Genomic DNA, 20,190 nt, shown 5'->3' with positions numbered 1-20,190 from the left:
GATTTCATGGAATAGATTATCAATGCCCTTATGAGTCTCTTCACCTTCTGGGATGCCAATTATCCAGCTGTTTGGACATTTGATGGTAGCTAGTACTTCTTATATATTATTCTCAAATTTCGGGGCAATTTTCTCAGTCTTCATGGTGGATTTTTCTAGGCCAGCAATTTTCTCTTCTACGTCTGAGATTCTATTTTCTGTATGATCTAGTCTGCTTTTAATACTTTCAAGGGAGATTTTGACTTCCTGTATTATAGACTTCATCTCTAACAGTTCCATTTGATTCTTTTGTAAAGTGTGCAATTCCTCTTTTAGCTCTTGCAAGAATTTTCTCACCTCCTGGAACTCGTCAGCTCCTTTCTCCTTTCTCTTCTGCAGTTCATTGTCTCTCTTCTCTTCCATCTCTGTTAGCTTCATCATTATGAATGTTCTAAATTCTTTATCATACATTTCCATGATTTCCATTGGACTGTCTGTGGGTGAAAAGGAGTTATTCTTTTCCCTTGGAGGAGAGGCATTTTCTTGCTTTCCCAGATTTCTCATGGCCCTGGGGTGATTTCTAGTCATCTGATGGATGGTGTGTTTCCTCCCAAACTTGAAGTTGAATCTGAGCATCCAGGAGTGTGCAGAAAAGGAAACACAGAGAGAGATGCAACAGCAACAAAAACAACCAAGAAACAGAAAAAGAGAAGAAAAAGTTAAACTTTAAAAAACTATTTTAAAAGAATGCAAAAATTAGAAAACTGCATGGCGCGCTTGTGCACCACATGAAATCACTGGTTCTCGGGAGCCATGAAGGTGTCCTCTGAAAGCCTGTCCCCTTGCCTCTCCTGGGATGGGAAGGGGAGGAGGGTTATTAACAAGATAAAGGGAAAGGAGGGGCTGGAAGCCAAGAAAATGCTTTACCTTATAAAGTTTTAAAAAGATAAAATTACAAAAAAAGAGAAGACAGAGACAGAGATAGAGAGAGACAGAGACAGAGTCAGGAGGCTTGAAAGGCTTCCTATCACTTGAGTTTGTGGACTGGGAGCTGAATTATCCGTGGGAAAACCTTTCTTCGTTTCTCTCATCCCCCTGAAATCACTAGTTCTCAGGAGCCACGAAGGTATCTTCTGAAGGCCTGTTCCCTTGCCTCTCCACTCGAGTTTGTGGGCTGAAGCCTGAATTATCAGTGGAAAATCTTCATTTCTCTTATTCTCCTGAAATCACTAGTTCTCAGGAGCCATGAAGGTGTCTTCTCGGGTTATGGTTTCCTAATATGACCCTTTCGTTGTCACTTTGTTATTGAGAGGTATTTTCAGAAACTGAGTAAACAGCTTATGCTCTCTGTCAGAAAAGAGGGCTGAAGCATAGCTCTGTGGGGCACACCTGCTCTGCAGTACCAGCAGGCAGAACGGAAGCCATCGTCCACAAGTGTCTCACAAGTCACTGCACTCGTGTGACTCCCAGGGCTGCCACAAGGGCTGGTCACTCAAAGTCTCTCTCTGACTTGATTCAATACAGATGTGGGAAAGAGAAGCGATTGGAGTTGATCCAGGAGTTGCGCACCAGTCACGCCCTTCAGGAAGATGATAAACTGGTGAAGAGAGCTGAGAAGCAAGTGACCCTGGCCTTACAGCGGCAGAGGGATTTGCATGAGCACAAGGTTCTTCTTTTTTTCCTTATTACTTCCTTGTTACATTTCCTCCTTTTTTTTCCCCCTGTGGTTGTTGCACATGCAACATTAGAATAGCACTAAATGAAATAATGAGAAGGAAACCTCCCTCACAATGCAATCAGTCTATCAGCATTCTTAAATATGTGACTGCTGGGCCAGCCTGTGGTATGGTGGTTAAGGTGGCTGGATCTCTTATGGCCAACTGTATGGTTCAAGTCCCAGGCCCAGCAGCTTGAATATCATGGTGGGTATGTGTGTGTGCATGCTCAAAATCCCAAGAAGAGAATGGAGGAGAGGGATTTTGGTACAGCTATCCCTCATGGGGTGCTTTCTCAGTTTTTGATCTCTCTCTGGTAAGTGCATGTGCCCTGTGTTATATTTAAACAAGGAAAGAAAGAAAGAAAGAAAGAAAGAAAGAAAGAAAGAAAGAAAGAAAGAAAGAAAGAAAAACTGCTGCAGTTCATGGTTAAAATGGGGGTGTACCTGGGACCAGAAGTTAGCATAATGGCTATGTCGCTGGACTCCCATGTAGTCAACTGTGGTTTGAGTCCTGGACCCAGTGGCTTAAACTCATGCCGGGTGTATGTACATGTGTGCCCAAGATTCTGAGAGGAGACTGGAGGAGAAGGGATTGTGGTGTGGCCATCCTCCCTGGGTGGTGATTTCTCGTTTTCTGTCTCTCTGTCTCTCTCTGTCTTTCTGGTGAGTGCACACACCCTATAGCAAAAACCTCTCACAAAAAAATAAATAAATAAAATAATGGGGGCATGCCCTCACTGAATTGAATATGCTATTTCCTTTATTTGAAAGATAAGAGCAAAAACCAAAAATAATAACTGCCTTTCCTTTTTAAAAAAATTTTAAAAGAGATTTTTGCTACAGGGTGTGTGGGCTCTTCAGAGACACAGAAAGAGACAGAGAGACAGAAAGTGAGAAATCACCCCCCCACCACACACACACACACAGGCAAATGGCCACACTGCAATCCCTTCTCCCCTATTCTCCTCTCGGGATTTTGGGCATGCACAAACATGCGCCCAGTGTGAGTTTTAAGCCACCAGGTCCGGGACTTGAACTGCAGTTGACTACATGGGAGTCCAGCGACCTAGCCATTATGACATCTGCTGGTCCCCAAATTACCTTTTTTTTAACTTTTTAAAACATTTTTTTCCTTCCAATTTTTCTTAAATATTTGATAACTCTAATGTGTTTCAGTTAGTGAGCACTTAGCAGAATGAATAAACAACATGAAAAAAAGAGTTAGAAATGAGATTTATTTTTAAATATCAGCACTTAGTGCTGAGTTTTGGAGCTATGTAGAGCTCGTGCTGGTTAAACTGCACATGAAGTATGTTACTGCCCGGCTGTCACCTGACAGCTGAGAATTGCAGCTCTAAACTAACAACTGTAAATACTTTTCTTGTTCTCTTCCGTCCTTTGTCTGCAAATACACATTTTTTAATATTGCTGGCTATAGTGTAGATACACTTTTTATTCCTTTCGCACTTACCTAAATCAACCTGAAAAAGAATCAATTTGTGCCAAGTTGAGCCTTATAAGAAAATAAGGCTTGCAGCAAAATGAGTGTGAGCCACCTTTGGTAACATGCATACATCCCTCCTGCTGCATGGGAACTGGGCACAAGTGGTAAAAGGCATGGAAATGACCCTGACTCCATTTCTTTTACATGACAACAGTGCTATAGATGGCGGCTGAGCTTGGGGGAGGGTGGAAGAAGGACACAGGCTGTGACACCCAACAGAGGGGCCGCAGAATGTAGAAGAGATCCTGGGGACTGCAGTTCATGAGTCTGGGAGTCCTAGAGTCCTGGAAAGCCAGATAGAGAGAATGCCCTGAAAGCAGCAGGCGCCGAGGCTGTGGAGAGAAACGTGCCCTCCTCGGTCCTTCGGGGCTTCTGATAATGGACATTAGCAGCTGGAGCTAAGCTAACCCAGGCTCTTCAACTCATTTGTGCCACTCGGTGGATATCCACATGCCTGAGACCATGCCAGCCAAAAGCTAAGGGAGGAGGAGTGAAGGGGAAAGCTGTCCCTTAGCCGAGGCCTCCCTTTGCTTACCTACAGCTGTACCTGATGCACCAGTGACTGGGGGGGGGGGACCTGAGGGAAGGGGCCCCTCACACAGGCCCACAGCAGTCTGATCCTCCCCTTTTCTCCTTCTCTTAACTGTCTGTGGAAAACAGTACAGAAAACGCACAGTTCTTAATTATATAATGCGTTCTGTGATGTGGCTACTGCAGGATCACTTTCCTAAATATTTTTACATAGTTTCAAATTTGATTGTACTACCTGAGTGTACTCAGATTTCTTGGTGAGGGAGGAGGCTAGATGTAAGTGGGCAGGTTATCTTGGATTTGAAGGCTAAGGGGCCAGCCTGTGGCATGGTGGTTAAAGCAGCTGGATCCCACACGGCCTACTATGCACTTTGAATCCTGGAGCTGGTGGCTTGAAAGAAACATGCTGGACTCATGTGCATTTGTGGCCAAAATCCAAAAGGGAGGAGGAAATGAAGGAGAACAGATTGTGGTGTAACATGCCCCATGGGGGTTGCCTTCTCACTCTGTCTCTCTTTCTCCATCTCTGCCTCTTTCTTGCAAGTGCACGTGCCCTCTGGCAAAATTTTTTATCAAAAGAAGAAATTTGAAGGTTATCTCTCCCCCCCCACACGCACACACACAAGGGAACTTATGCTTCCAGGAGTTGAGAGAATCCTTTGTGAGCTCAGGGCTGAATGTCCCCTGTTTATGAATGTAATGTGTCATGCTCATACAAAGTTTTGCCCTTTCTTTCCATCTCTTCCTATTACACAAGTAAAATTGAGCTTTGTGGTTGGACTTGTGAGCCAGCTGGGAGGTAGGTGAGGATGAAGGTACTGGAGCTAACAACTGAACTCGACTAGAAATCCCACATAGCCACACTACCTTTTTTTTCCCCCTGCAGGGCACTTGTGCTTGTTGGAGAAAGAGAAAGAGAGAGAGAGATATCACCCTCTGGGGACACGGCCATGCTGTAATCTCTTCTTCTCCTTTCTCCTCTTGGGACTTTGGGCATGCATGCTCACATATCTGGTGTGATTTTCAAGCTGACCCAGTGCCTTAACCTCCATGCCACCTGTTGGCTCTGCACTACCTTTGAGACCTCCTTTCACAGAAACACAGACACAGCACATCCATGTTAAAGGAGTATATGGCTGGACGAAGGGTCCTTTGCCTTTAAACCTAGGGATGAAAGGGGAACTGGATGAAGCTGAAAAGAATTAATCATCTTAAACATGTTTCTTGTCCATGGGCAAAGCCTAGACATGGGAATTCATAACTAGGTACCGTGGCTTACTCCTGGCGGAGCGCTCCACTGGGCCTTTATTTTACCTCAGCGATCTCATAGACAGGCTTTTTCCTGCATCATTTCAAAGATGGTCATTAATGGCTTTAAAGTTATTAAAAGACTAAACAGTACCAAGGTTTTCTACTTTCATGTTATTCAAGATCTTAAAATTCTCCAAACTTATGTGAAAGAACCAGGCACTAAAAAATTAGACGATATTATGAGTGAATTTCTAAAAGATTCTATTTTATTAAATGCCAATATTATCTTTAATAAAACTGACTTTTTTAATGTCTGGAAAAACACACTTTACCTTTGAATAAAATTGAAAGAAAAAACACATTCTGTGTGATCACTAACAAAAATGTCTTGTTAAAGCTGTTTCATAGTATGAGAACTATGATCCTATTGCTGACTGACTAAGCAATCTACTTTTTCATGTAATAATCTACTTTCTCGTGTTTGGAGTAAGTTTTCCTGGTAAGAACTTTTGAGACACTATTGCTAATAAAAACTAACAGCGTTCTGAAAGTGAGTCACGTATCAAGAGTTCTGGGTAATCCAACACTCCTCTTAAGGATCACCCTTCACAGTTGAATTTGTATTCTGAAATATTATTATTTTTAAGATGTCGCTGATGGAAAACCAACTGGCTGGACTGGAAGGAAGGGCACTGGCAGACATGTTTGACTTCCTGTCCAAAGAGCTGGTGAGGCTGCAGGAGGAAAGGCGGATCCACGCCTTCGCCATGTTGGCCGAGCGCCAGCGGCGCATGCGGGAGGCGGAGGAGAGCGGCCGTCGCCAGGTGGAGCAAAGGCGCCTGCGCGAGGAGGACGAGATCTTTAAGGAGGCAAGTGGGGGCACCTGGGGGGATGGAAGCCACCTGGAAAGAGCCCAGTCCAGGCACAGGAATCTCATGACATGTAACGATATTTGTTTTTAATTTTTCATTTCACTCAGGCAGTATGTATTAGGTTCCTGCTCTATTCCAGGCATTGGGCAAAGGCACTCCGGAGGAAACAAAAACAGAAACAGACATGCTCCTTCTTTCCTGGAGGTCAAATAACTTGGAACATGCTTTTATTTGTTTGTTTGTTTGTTTGTTTGTTTGTTTTTTGGAGAGGTTTTAGTGATCGCTCGCCAGAAAAGCAGAGACAGAGACATAAAATGAGAAATCGCCCCCCGGGGGGTTGGGGGATGGCCACACCACAATCCCTTCTCCTCCATTCTCCTCTCCAGATCTTGGACACACATGCACACGCGCCCTGCATGAATTTAAGCCACCGGGTCCAGGACTTGAACCACAGTGGACTACATGGGAGTCTAGTGACATAGCCATTACGCTAACTGCTGGTCCTGGAACATGCTTTTAGGTAGAGAATTAGAAAATGGGATGAGTCCTGCTTGTTGTGTGGTGCACAGGTGGAAGGAGGACAGAGGAAACAAGGGGACCAGGAAGGAGGCTGTTGAAGTAGTTTAGGCCCAAGTGAGACATAGGGGAGAGTCAAGACGCCATCCACTTTGGGCCGAAAGCCATGGAAGATGATGGACCTATTGGGTCTTATGCAAAAAATGTGTCACGACTTTCCTGATGACCTAATACTTTCTGAGGTGGGAAAGGGGGGAGAGGATTAGGTTTAGGGGTGGGCATTGAATAAGGAATTGAGTTTATATTAAGTTGGGGACATCTAGCTGGAGGCATCGTTTCAGTAGGTGGATATACAGGAAGGAATTTAGAAGAGTGGTTTTGGCTGAAGACATAAATTTGAGAGTTAGTTACCAGGTTGGTAAATGAGAATTTCTTTTTCTTTAAAAAAAAGAGTTAATTTATTTATTTAATTCCATTTGTCATGATTATTTTGACCGGAGAGAGTCAGAGATAGAAAAGAGGAAAGCGAGAACATAAGCCACCAGGTCTAGGACTTGAACTGCAGTCAGCCATGTGGGACTCCAACACCTCTAACCACCACACCACTTGCCAGCCCTGGTAAATGAGAATTCTGACCAAAGTACCATGGATATAAAATCCCAAAGAAATCATGAAGCAAATTTAGAGGAAATTCTAGAAACCAATAATATCTCAAAGCAGTCTCACCCTCACTGAGAATATAGAAGGCTAAGTGTTTAAATTGGAGAGGATTTGTGAGGGAGATTTATTTAAAGGGAGCAGGGCTGACTGTTACCCGCCTCCCCAATACACACACGCACACACACTCTCAGAGGTATGAGGGATTCCTCTCTTTTCCTGTAGTCAAGAGAAAGGAGAGTCAGTGGAACCACCTGCTACACTTGGTGTGTGTATTCTTTCAAGAAGGGGGTCTGGGCCCCTAGGAAGTAGATGGAAGGAGAGCGGGGCTGGCTGGCTGCTCTGAGGTGCACACAGGAGAGGCTTCCTAGGACCGGCATGCCTCAGATGTCAAGGTTAGGCTGTGTGAGTACTTCCTCTGGACTAGTTGTGGAGAGGAGAGAGTTTAATAAGATTCCTCTCCAAGAGGGTTGTTTGAATCTGTATGTGGACACCTTTCAGCTCCTCAGGTTAAAAAAAAAAAAAAAGCATGTCAATTTGGGGAACTTTTTATTTCGTCTGAGGTTTTAATGATTTACTTGATTCCCATGGAATTAGGGTTAATCTATGCATATTTGGTTAAAACTAACCTTTTGACTAAAACTAAACATTTGCCCTCCCTCTATACAGCTTAAGAAGTTCTGGGTAACATGCTGTCAAGGTCAGGTTTCCCAATGGAGTGGCAGATGATCTACTCTGTGTTCTAGCTTCCTACCATCCTAGCACACCTGGCTCCACAGAAGAGTTACAGAGGTGGAGAAATGGTGGGCAAACCAGAACTTACTATCCCCCACCTAATATCACTGAGTGAAGACCAGCTGTGGATGGGAAGAACCATCCGAGGGTGAGAATAAAAAGAAATGGAACCGAGGAATCACTCTGCTCAAAACAGAATGGGAGAGACTGGTTTAAAACAAAAACTTCTTAGGAAGTTATCTTCTAACTGGGAATGGTGCCAGGAAATGTCACCTATGTCTAGGAAGGGAAAGAAAGGGTTAAGATCATCCTTCCAGCCTGATTCAAGGATCACGTATGTAAAGAACGTGTCTGGGGGGACCAGCAGTTAGCGTAATGGCTATGTCACTGGACTCCCACGTAGTCGACCGCGGTTCGCATCCCGGGCCCCATGGCTTAAAACTCACGCTGGGTGCGTGTGAGTGTGTGCCCAAGATCCTGAGGGGAGAACAGAGGAGAAGGGATTATTGTGGCGTGACCATCCCCCCTGGGGGGTGATTTCTCACTTTCTGTCTCTCTGTCTCTCTCTGTCTGTCTGGTGAGCGCATGCACCCTATAGCAAAAACCTCTCCAAAAAAAAAAAAAAAAAAGAATGTGTCTAGGGGACCAATGACGGTACAGTGGAGAACATGATGCTCTGTGAGGCTGACCCACCTAGAAGTTCTGGGTCCAGGCCCAGACTCCTCCCTGAGTATGCCAAGCAATGAGTATGCTCAGGATCCAGACCTGGCCAAGGCTGCGCTGGGATTGTGGCATCAAACCCTGTTGGAGTTGTTATCTCCACCTCTCTCATTCTGTTCCTGTCCTTCGTGGAAGAAATAAATAAATAAACCTTAAGAAATGTATCCAGGGGCTAGTAGGTGGCATGGTGGTTAAGGCACTGGACTCCCACATGGCCGACTGTGATTGAAGTCCCAGACCCAGCAGCTCAAAAATCACACCAGGTGCTGTGCGTGCTGCCCAAAAGCCCAAGAGGAGAGTGGAGAAGAAGGATTGCAGTGTGGCCACCCTCCCCTCCGGGAAGAGGGGTTGGTTTTTCACTTTGCATCTTTCTTGCTCGCTCTCTTTCTATCTTTCTATCTCCGGCCAGCACATGCCCTGTAGTCTTCCCCCTCCAAAAAGAAAGAAAGAAAGAAAGTATCCAGGTATGGACAGATCCAAACAGCATTCATCATTTTAATTACCGATTTTCCTAATTAAAATATAATTGCTATTTTTCTTCCTGTTTCCCCAACCTCCCTTTATACAGACCCTCCTGAAGGCAGTTAGACAATTGTGCTTGTACATAGAAAGAGCAAAAGACAGTAATACATACATTTAATAAAGTGTCAGAAGAAAATAACATAGATAGTGAGAAACACAGATACACACTTACAGAATCATATTTAAATGCATATACATTTTTGCAGGCACATACGTAAAGACATATTTACAAATATAATTCAGTGTGCACAGTATTAGCAAAGACAAGGAGGGGCACTCAGAGAGCCACCTGCCTCCTTATTCACTCTCGCATCTCTGAGCATATGGATGTGTCCAGAAGCTTATGCATTTATAAGAATATATGTACAGACACACACACACGTATATACCTATGGATGAGCCACATTAAACTTCCTGCCTCTCTACTATTATTATGACTCAGCCATTTAATAATTCCATGCAGGTGCCACTTCCTTCATGAATGAGACAGTGCTCTTACAAGAGGGGGCATATTATAGTGGGTTATTGGAAACGGCATGATGTAGAATAGTTTTTCTATGCAAACATGCAGCATGACTTTTCCGACGACGCAGTATATTCCCTCCATGCCTCCCATGACACCAGCTTAGTCCTGTATGTAATAGACATCCAGTCAGGATATTTTGGTTGGATGGCCACTTGGTGGACACTGTATTAAGCTGGTCCTTGAGACTCTCCTATGGGGAAGGCGTAGGGATTTAAGGTTTTATATGTAGATAGATAAACACTAAGAATTGCACACTTGGGGTCCTGCTAACTGGGAAATAGATGCTGAGTTGTTATTGAGTCCCGGGCTTTATCTCAGGTACAAAGAAATATTCAGACATGAAGCAAAGAAATACCTTAGCTCCAAGAAGTTCATAACCTGTCAAGGAGACAGAATACATACGGTCATGAATCTGAATATGTTGTAGTTGACCCTTCTGATACTTCCTGTGTACATACTATAAAACAGGGGAAACTCAACTATGCTTATGGTTGCATACTTCAGAAGCAAAATCATAAAGAAAGGAAGTACGTACCATGAAGCCGTGAAGGTGGAAGGGGGCTGTGGTCAGGAAGGACTCACAGCCTTCGAGATGCTCGCCGTGGTTGCACGGGTGCTGGCTTTAACCTGGTTCACGACAGAGTACATGTATGGGCTCTGAACATCAAACATATGCATTCTATTTCATGATTTCAAGAAGCAGCAGTCCAAGGCTGGCATGATTAATAAGTTCATCACAGACTGGATCCTTCTAGCTCTCTGCTCTACCGTCTTTAACTCGTGGCTTTCAGCCAATTTAAGATGACTGTTGGTGTTCCAGCCCCATGTCTCCATTCAGTGAAAAATGTAAGGAGAATAAAGGAAGCTAGATCTTTTCAGAATCCATTCTGAGGTCCGGATGTGGTATAGGGATAAAACGAGAATCTCTCCAAGGCTGAATCGCATGGGAGGTTCCAGGTTCACAACCAGAGACCGCCCTAAGTAGGCCAGACTTGTGCATGCCCATGATCTGGGGCTGCCTAACGCCAGGGGTGGATTACAGCATCAAGACTTGTTGGGGAGCTTTCTCTCTCTGTCTCTCTCTGTCTCTCTCTCTGTCTCTGTCTCTCTCTCTCCTTCTTATGGAAGAAATAAATAAATTTTAAAAACAAAATCCTCTCTGGAAATTACACGTGCATATATTTTCCTGGTCGGAACTTGGCTGTCAGGTCATGTCTAGCTCCCTTGGATACTAGGAAATGTGGTCTTTATTCTCATCAACTGTTTGTCCAGCTAAATCCAAGAGTTTGTTATTTCACAAGGAAGGAGAGAAGGACGTTGGGAAATATCTCCTAGTCTCTGCTACAGTTAGGTTGTTTGACCAAGTCACACTGCTGGTAAAAACAAGCCCCAGATCCAAACCTGGGTTATTGACCCTCCCTAGAATCTGTGTTGCACACTCCCAAGTAAGATCCATGATATTAAAACAGGCAAGACCACAGGAGCTGCCCAGAATGCGTTGGTGAGTGGATGAGAAACAGAATGACTAGATGGTAAAGAAGAAGACTGACCAATGAAAAGACCATTGACTTAATGAATGGAGCTTATGTGCTTAAAAAAGGCAACCAGTGTTTGTGTGTTTTTCCTGTCTGGTTTATGATGGCTTTCCTGTTCTCAGTAAGTGGGGTATTTTTTTTTTTTCAGGTGATTAAAGTTCACCAAAGTACTGTAACCTCCTATCTGGAAGACATAATACTGAATACTGAAGAGAATACTGCAGAAGAACAAGCCAGGGCAGAAATAGAGAAGATGGCCGAGGAAATCAACGACATCGCTTACGAAATGGAAAGCCGGTATGCACCGCGAGAACAGAATGCAGATGGGCAGGCCATTTCCTGTTACTCATATATATTTTTTCAAGAGTTTAAGATTTTACCACCAAGGAGAAACAGATATCTAACTTATGCTTCAGTGTCCAACATGCCTATACCTACATGTGGTAGTAGCATTGGGAATTGAATTCTTAGTTATCCCCTGCAATCTGGATTACTTTTTTTTTTTTTAATTTTGCCAGAGGACACATCCATTCTCCAGAGAAAGAGACACAGAGAGAGGGCGAAAATACTCCCCAGTGGAGCATGGTTACACTGTGATCCCTTCTCCTGCATTATCTAGTCAGACATGAGCAGTCAGTCTCAAGATTCCAACAAAGGGGACGTGTGACACATCAGTCCCTGTTACCGGGGGTTGTAGCTAGCCCCCCTAGTGCCAAGAGAGAAGTTATCTACTTTTGTTACTTAAGCTGCCATTAGAGGACCTGGACAATGTAACTCTCTTCCCCTCCCACAGCCATACATGTGCACACACCACCCCGGTATTGGGCTAGTACCTCACCTCCATTCGCGTCTTGAGACTGAGATGGGCAGAATCGTCTCTGTTTGCAGACTCACACCTTCAAAGTCCACCCTGGGCATATAAGCAGTTTTCCCCAGCCGGGCAATAAAATTTCCTTTACCTCACCACAAGTATGCAGGTGCAACAGAAGCCCGAAAATACATACATACACACATATGCACACACACACATAATACATATACATCCATACACATATGCACACACACATATACATTCACACACATGCACATTAATATACATACATACATACACTTACACATGCACACATACACATACTCATATACACACACATAACACACATGTGCATGTGCATACACATACACAAATGCATGTACATTCACATGCATACATATACACACATGCATACACACACATGCATCCACACGTGCATACATATACACCCACACATATACATACATATTCACACATACACACATATACATACATATACATGCATGCACATACACACATACCGAGCTGGCTCCAGTGACAGACCTCCTCTCTTAAATATTCATGACATGACCCCACGGTAAAACTGACACCTGTATCATTCCTGGTGCAGTTGTCGTCTGACAGCTGGCCTGCCTGAATGTCTCCCAGGTGTGATTTTTTTACTAAAAATTTCTTTTTTCATACTTTTCTCATGGTTGTGGCTTTGTTTGTGTCTTGGGGCAGGTCTCTCTGACCTTAGAGACCAGAACCCGAAAAGCCAAGTATTCCGTCTCAGTGTGCTCCAGCTCCTCCATCCGACAGTTTCTCCACCCTGTCAGGAGTTTGCGTGTACACGCATGCATGCCCAGGTGTTTTCCAAGCCCCCAGAGCTGGGGCGATCTGGATTACTTCTGTGTTACTTTAGAATACTTGGAAGCAGGAGGGCAGTGTGAGTCCGCGTACGCTACCTGACCTGGCCTTCACCCCAGATTTTTGGCTTTTATGCGTGAGCTGTATGCCTAACATTCTCTTCCTATCGGGCAGAGTAAGTGAGGACAGGGCCGCATCCAAATTCTCCATGGCGTTAACCACACTCACCAGGAACGTGCTGTTTCAGATCATGGAAAGGGTGATGGCAGGATCTGGGCAGTGACGTCGCCCACACGGGCAAGGAAGAGCTGTGTGTAAACTGGCAGCTCACGGAGAGCAACAAAGGTAAGGGTTCATCTTGTCTTTTATTCTTTAGTCGAACTCAACTTCAGTCGGAGGAGATTGTTGCCGAGTTGGTTTATAGTTTTCTGATCCCAGAGGTGCAAAAAGACTTTGTCAAAGAGAAAGGTAAGCCGTTGTAAATGCTCCACTTTATGATCTAGGGGATGTAAATTATTTTAATGGCTCAGAGACTTAAAGCTAAGCAGAGGTAAGGGGAAATTTCTGAAGGCCAATAACCGAGAATGTTAGGGATACAGCTCACGCATGGAAGCCAAAAGTCTGGGGTGAAGGCCAGGTCAGGTGGCGTACGCGGACTTCATGCCAAGTTCTCTTCACACACTCTGATTCCAGAGCATAAGCACCTCTGGTATAGATGGGGTGCAGTTCTAGTAAGCTTGGCCCAGTAACAAAATCCAGACCTACCTTTCTTTCTTAGTTGTCAGAGGTGCATTTGTTCTCCAGAGACAGACACAGTGAGAGAAAGCATGCGCAATGGGGCATGGTCACACTGCAGCCCCTTCTTCTCCATGTCCCTAACTTCTTAAGATGTTGGACACACACCTACAAGTGCCTGGCATGTTTTTCAAGACACCAGGGCCAGAATTTGAAGCATGGACGGCCATGTGGGGTCTGGGTCCCTTAACCATTAGCCTATGGGGCCAGCCCTGTTTATTTTGAATGTTTATTTTCCATGAGTGAGAGAAAGAAAGAGAGAGAGGCCAAGGGATAGAGAAACAGCACCCCTAACTGCGTCTTGATGCTGTGATCCAACCTAGCTTCAGCAAGGCCTGGTCATGGGCAGACGGATGTCCAGAGTTCTCTGGGAGGTCTCTGGACATGAATGCACAATGTTTCCATATGAATCGGCCTTGCAGAGTATCATATTTTACCTCGGTGCTGTTGTCCAGTGCTCCCTAAACCTTCTTGAGAATGAAGTTCCCAAGTTCTCAGAAAAGGTGTATTTCATGATTTGTTAAAAACAAAACAAAACAAAACAAACAACAAAAAAACACACAACTGGGGGCCAGCAGCAGGTGGCATGGTGGTTAAAGTGCTGGACTCCCACATGACTGAACATGGTTCAAGTCCTGGATCAGGCAGCTTGCTTCCTCATTTCCCCTGTCTCTCTTTCTCTCTCTCTCTCTCTCTCTCTCTCTCTCTCTCTCTCGGGTGATTTTTGGTGAGTGTGTGTGCCTTAGGGCAAATTTTTAAAATTATAAAAATAATAAATAAAATTTTAAAAAACCCTAAAAACATAAAGCAAATGTTGAGAATATGAAGGATTTGCAAGCTGCGGCCTCTGGGAAGCAGGCATGTGAGTCGTGGGTGTTGAAAGCCATGTCTCACGGGTCTAAATTGACTCTGCTGCTCTGCCTGTGCCACAAATACCTTGTTTCTGCTGGGTCTGTATCTAAGTATAAATATCCGAATTTATCATTTGTCAGAAGGTGCCCTGTTTTTAAAGATTGATGCTTTAAGTCAATGGAAAAGAAGGCAAAATTTTAAAAGAAAGCAGTGATTCTCCTGGAGCTATGAGGTGGTGGCAGGCCTGATCCCAGAGCAACAGGACAACGAGAACCAATGTTTAAGTGAAGTAGCAGCTCAGGCACTTTCAGAAGTACGCTGTGGAATTTGGACAGGTGTAAGCGGAAAAGCATGCAATATTTTAGATCCGCCACTCCAACGTTTTTAGCACCAGGGACCGATTTCACGGAAGACAATTTTTCCCCAGTTGTGGGAGGGTGGGGGAGGTGGTTTCAAGCACATTGTGCTTACTGTGCACTTTATTCCTCTGATTATTATATCGTAATGTATAAGGAGACCATTATACAGCTCATCGTAACACAGCATTTGCAGCCACTCCCCCGGCACTAGCATCACTGCCTCAGCTCCACCTCAGATCATCAGGCACTAGATTCTCATAGGGAGCAGCACCACCTAGATCCCTCGCACGTGCAGTTCACAGTGGGGTTAGTGTGAGAATCCGATGTCACCAGTGGTGTAACAGGAGGCAGAGCTCAGGTGGCATGGGGAGCAGCTTTAAATATAAAGAAACTTTGCTCACTGATGACCTCCTGTAATGAGGCCTGATTTCTAATAGCCTGTAGGCTGGTACTGGGCTAGTGCATGGCCCTGGGGTTGGGGACACCTGTTTTAGATTGTTTAATCAGGTGTAAAAAGATGGTAGAGTTCTTTTTTTGCAGAGGTTTTTTTTTTTGAGAGGTTTTTGCTATAGGGCATGTGCGCTCGCCAGAAAGATGGAGAGAGACAAAGAGACAGAAAGCGAGGAATCACCCCCCAGAGGAGTGATGGCCATGCCGCAATCCCTTCTCCTCCATTCTCCTCTCAGGATCTTGGGCATGCATGCACACGCGCCCAGTGTGAGTTTAAGCCACCGGGTCCGGGACTTGAACCGCAGTTGACTATGTGGGAGTCCAGCGACATCGCCATTATGCTAACTGCTGGTCCCTTTTTTGTTTATTTATTTTTTTGCTATAGGTCATGTGCACTTGCCAGAAAGACACAGAGAGAGAAAGTGAGAAATCACCCTCCACCCAGGGGAGATGGCCACGCTGCAATCCCTTCTTCTCCATTCACCTCTTATGATCTTGGGCACACATGCACACGCATCCAGCATCAGGTTAAGCCTCCAGGTCTGGGAATCGAACTGTGGTCGACTACATGGGAGTCCAGTGACATAGCCATTACACCAACTGCTGATCCCGAGATGGTAGAGTTCTAACATAGTTGGAAAGGACAAAGAAATAACCCATTTTCCCGTTACATGGTTGTAGTGTAATTTTTTAAATCAGTACTGTCTAGTGATAAGCATTTAGTTTATTCCCAGTGTGTGTGTGTGTGTGTGTTTATTACTAGCAGTGCTGCCGGGAATTGATTTCACACATATCCTGGCCACACTTCATAGAGTAAGTTCCCAGCAGAACAGCTGCGGAGATCTAGAGCATGTACGTTTTACATCATGATCAACGCTAAGACTGTCCTAATTCAGACTCCCATCAACAGTGTATAATCGTGCCTGTACCAACAGATTTAATCTTCGGATCAAGTAATGCATAGTTCTGTCACCTTATATTGTAACAGAGCCTTATTTTTCCAGATCCTTAGAAAAATCTGCTCCTTTTTTTTCACTTCTCCTGGATCTGAAGTGAGATCAGCCTGCCCAGAGCAATTCCACCTGAGGGAAATGAAGAGGGGGGATCATGGAGCTAATCATTACTAGTTTGAGATGCCCTCCCCCAGCTTCTCCTGGGCCCAAGGGGAGGGATTTGGAGGAGGAACTTGAGCTGAAAGAATCTAGCCAGACTTGTCTGTAGGCAAGTTGGGCATATCCTTAGCCTCTTCTGGCAATATTTATGCCAAATTGAAAAAGCCACAGGGCCACAGTGGTGATGTTCTTCTACTAAGGTGCTGAAAGAGCATGTGGAGAATGTGGTTCGAATACCCGCCCAGGTGGCCTGAAACACACTGGGCACATGCATGTGGGTGTCCAGTGGGTTGGGGAACCGGAAGAAGATCACAGTGTGGCCAGACTCAATGGAGAGTCTCTCTCTCTCTCTCTCTCTCTGCCTTACTCTTACACACAAGCACATATACCCTATCAGGAATGAGGGGGAAAAGCCACATGGATAAGCCAGCACACACTAGGACCTTCTGTTTCTCTTTTTCAATCAGAGGCCCATGGATATATGCTCTCTACTGACAATTACCATAATATTATACACAGAACTGGGGCCAGCAGATGGCGTGGTGGTTAAGGGTGCTGGGCTCCCACATAGCTGACTGTGGTTTGAGTCCTGGACCTGGCTACTTGCTTTCTCACTTTCTTTCTCTTTCTTTCTCACTCTGTCCCTCTCTGTTCAAATTAAAATAAAAAATAAATAAGATAGCTCTAAAAAAAATACACAGACCATTTCAAGATATCTCACTTTTCAAAAAGATGATAGATCAGAAAGATCTCAAAGAGACCTGTTTATGTATGTGTGAAATAACAGTAACTGCCACCTTTTAAACATGTGCTAAGTTTCGGGCAGTGCACTAAGCATTTTTAAATCTACATTGTATCAGTTTCTTACAACAGCTATAGGTGTAGTCTCTTTTTTGGGGGGAAGAGTTATTTTTGCTATCAGGCATATGCACTGCCAGAGAGACAGAAAGCGAGAAATCGTCCCCTAGGGGAGATAGCCACACTACAGTCTCTTGGTTCTCCTCTCGGGATCTTGGTCACACACACACACACACACACACACACACCTGGTGTAATTTTCTAGCCACTGGGTCCGGGCCTTGAATCATGGTCAGTCATGTGAGTCCAGTACCTGAAAAATTGTGCCACCTGCTGGCCCTTTGCAGTACTTCTTATTGTCCTTTACTAGCTATATGACTGGGTAAATTCTAAATTACCTAATCTCTGTGTCTGTTTCTTCTTCTAAAAGTGGAGATTGTTTAAGCTTATTTATTTATTTCTTCCATGAGAGAGAAAGACAGTGATGAGTAGAGGGGGGGAGAGACAGAGAGAGAAAGAGAGATACAGGCACCTTTTAAAAAAAAATTTTTTTTAAATGTTTTTGTATAAGATACATGTGCTTGCCAGAAAGACAGAGAGACAGAGAGAAATCACTCCCTCTAGAGGCTGACCACGCCAAGATCCTCTCTCCTCCAGTCTCCTCTCAGGATTCTGGTCACACACACACACATGCTCGGTATGAGTTTCAAGCCACCAGGTCCAAGACTCAAACTGCAATCCTTTATGTGGGAGTCCAGTGCCTTGACCATTATGCCACCTGCTGGTAGCCCCAGTAGAATCTTTACTCTATGATCTGCTTCCTCTCTCAGCCAGCCAAGATCATGGCCATGAGCTGACATGCTTGGCATGTACAGGGAGACCTCAAGATGCAACCCTGAGACCTTCCCATGTGAACTCAGAGTAGTGGGGTATCATATTACTCCTGCACCACTGTGGCTGGCCTGCAGAGGGGTATTACTAATACTCTCTTTTAGGCTTGTGTGAAGATTAGATGAATAAGCACATGCTAAAGTTTAAAGCAGTGCCTAGTACAAAGTAAGGACAAACACTGACTGCTAGATCGTCACTGTCATCATCTCTCCGTCCAAGGGCTTAGGTGTCCAGTACTGTCTATACTAAGCCTTGGAACAAATGTTTGTAGAATTTGGAGCTAAGATCACCTTCTAAAGCCGTGAGCTCAGAAACTCATCATCAATTGATAAGTGCCCTCTCCATTAGGAAATAAGGCTCAATGAGAAGTTCAAGGCAGGTCTTTATAATTAGGTCACTTACGATCTAGGGAGAAAACAAAATGTAACTCACACAAGTCACATGTCTTCCATGCTGAGCGGGCTGGAACAACCCCATGTGATAAATGAGCCACGGGGCCGAGCGCATCAGCAGTGAGCAATCTGGGGAAGCTGGGGCTGGGCGGGCTTGGCAGAAAGGGTCAGATTTGGAGCGAAGGCCTTCCAGGGAAGGGGAACTGCCGTGGAGTGCCATGGAGGCAGGCCTGGTTCAGGCCAGACTGAACCAAAGAATGGGAACAGAGGGAGCCCCAAGGAGTAAGGTTTGGGTTTGGTTTCCCTTTAGAAGGTATCCCTCTAAAACAGAGAGCAGGTAACTTGCATTTAACCGCATCAGCCCTAAGTCAGAAAAATCTGAGGTTTTTACAAAAAGTTTATTCATTAATTTTTTCCATGAGAAAGGACAGAAAGAGAGAGAGAGAGGCAGGCAGTCCCTGCAGGGTCCTCATGGCACGACCCAACCCCAGCCTCAGCCAGCCTGGGCATGCGCCGTGAATCCAGTGTAGAAGGAAGCCCCAGGATGCAAACCAGGGTCCTTCCCCTGTGTGTCCACTTCCACTGTGCACCCTCTGTTACCCGTCTCTTGAAGACGCTTGGGAACGATGCCATTCAGTCTTTCAGACTAAAAACTCTACTGTCACTTTGATGCAGTGAGGAAGGCACAGCGGAAACACATTCTTGCAGCTCATCAGATCATCCACAGGCACACGGAAACCATGGTCCACAGGAGGGTCGCGGAGCAGCAGCAAGAGGAGGCCTCGAAGGCTGAGGTGCTCCCTGAGGAAGATAGTCGCCCAGAGGGAAACAGCTAAGGTGAGTCTGACTTTCCACCTGGAGGGGAGCAGAGCCGAGGAAAAGCCGCACCCCTCAGCGCTGTGCTGTGCTCCAGCAACACAACGTGAAAATGAAGCACTCGCCTTTGAACGGGCGCATTTCATGTAGGTTACAGCATTTAGTACCGACTTTTGTGTTTTTAATTGTCACAGGGCAAAAATCAAAAATATACTCAGCAGAGAGAAAGAGCCCCCTCCCCCCATGGAGTGTGGTCATGCCACAGCCCCTCCTCCTCAGTCTTTCTGTCATATCAAGACTGGGCACACACCCACATGCACCTGGTCTGTTTTGGAAGCTGCTGGGGCTAGGATTTGAACCGTGTGGTTGGCGATGTGGGATTAGGCTCCCATTAACCGTTAAGTAATAGGTTGGCTTAGCATCTACTAATGAAAGGATTTGAGAATTAGAGTTGATATTCTAGCAGCTGGACTCTTGCCAGGCAGAAAATGGATCTCTAGATGATTTTTATGGCCATCCCACAATCCTTTCTTCTCTAGTCTCCTCTTGGGATTTTGGGCCTGCATGCACATGTGCCTGGCATGTTCTTCAAGCTGTCAGTTCTGGGACTTAAATTGTGCATGGGTGACTGTATGGTTCAAGTCCTGGACCCGGCACCTTGCATGTGCTTGCATGCCCCAAATCCTGAAAGGACGGAGAAATTGAGCAGAAGAAATCGTGGCATGATCATTCTCCTCGGTGGTGCTTTCTCACTCTGTCTCTGTCTCTGGCGAGTACACATGACACACCTCTGGCAAAATTTTCAGAAATTTATAAAAGTCATACCTCATGATCAAGTGGGATTTACCCCACAGCCGTGAGAATGGTTCAATATATAAAGTCTGTAAATGTGATATGCCATATTGATAGAATGGACAAAAACCACAGGATCATCTCAGTAACTTAGAAAAAGCATTTTTAAACAATTCAACATTCTTTCATGGTAAAAACTCTTAAAGGA

At 44.9% G+C, this 20,190-nt stretch overlaps 1 protein-coding gene across 1 annotated transcript in view; it reads left to right on the top strand.

The window, feature by feature from the left end:
* The window catches only part of LOC102478425 (cilia- and flagella-associated protein 91), a gene marked incomplete at its 5' end in the record, with an annotated part of 52,844 nt that overhangs the window by 28,245 nt on the left and 4,409 nt on the right, over positions 1–20,190 (top strand). The window contains 5 exons of the mRNA XM_006165990.3: positions 1,504–1,645; positions 5,630–5,851; positions 11,214–11,362; positions 13,102–13,193; positions 19,050–19,211. Coding sequence (XP_006166052.1) covers positions 1,504–1,645; positions 5,630–5,851; positions 11,214–11,362; positions 13,102–13,193; positions 19,050–19,210 — 766 coding nt within the window. The remainder of the gene's footprint in view (positions 1–1,503; positions 1,646–5,629; positions 5,852–11,213; positions 11,363–13,101; positions 13,194–19,049; positions 19,212–20,190) is intronic.

The sequence above is a fragment of the Tupaia chinensis genome, unplaced genomic scaffold (genome assembly GCF_000334495.1).
Source record: "Tupaia chinensis unplaced genomic scaffold, TupChi_1.0 Scaffold144135_1, whole genome shotgun sequence".
NCBI lineage: Eukaryota > Metazoa > Chordata > Mammalia > Scandentia > Tupaiidae > Tupaia > Tupaia belangeri.
Note: the sequence above shows the minus strand (reverse complement) of the source record. Positions and strands in the feature narration are given on the sequence as shown.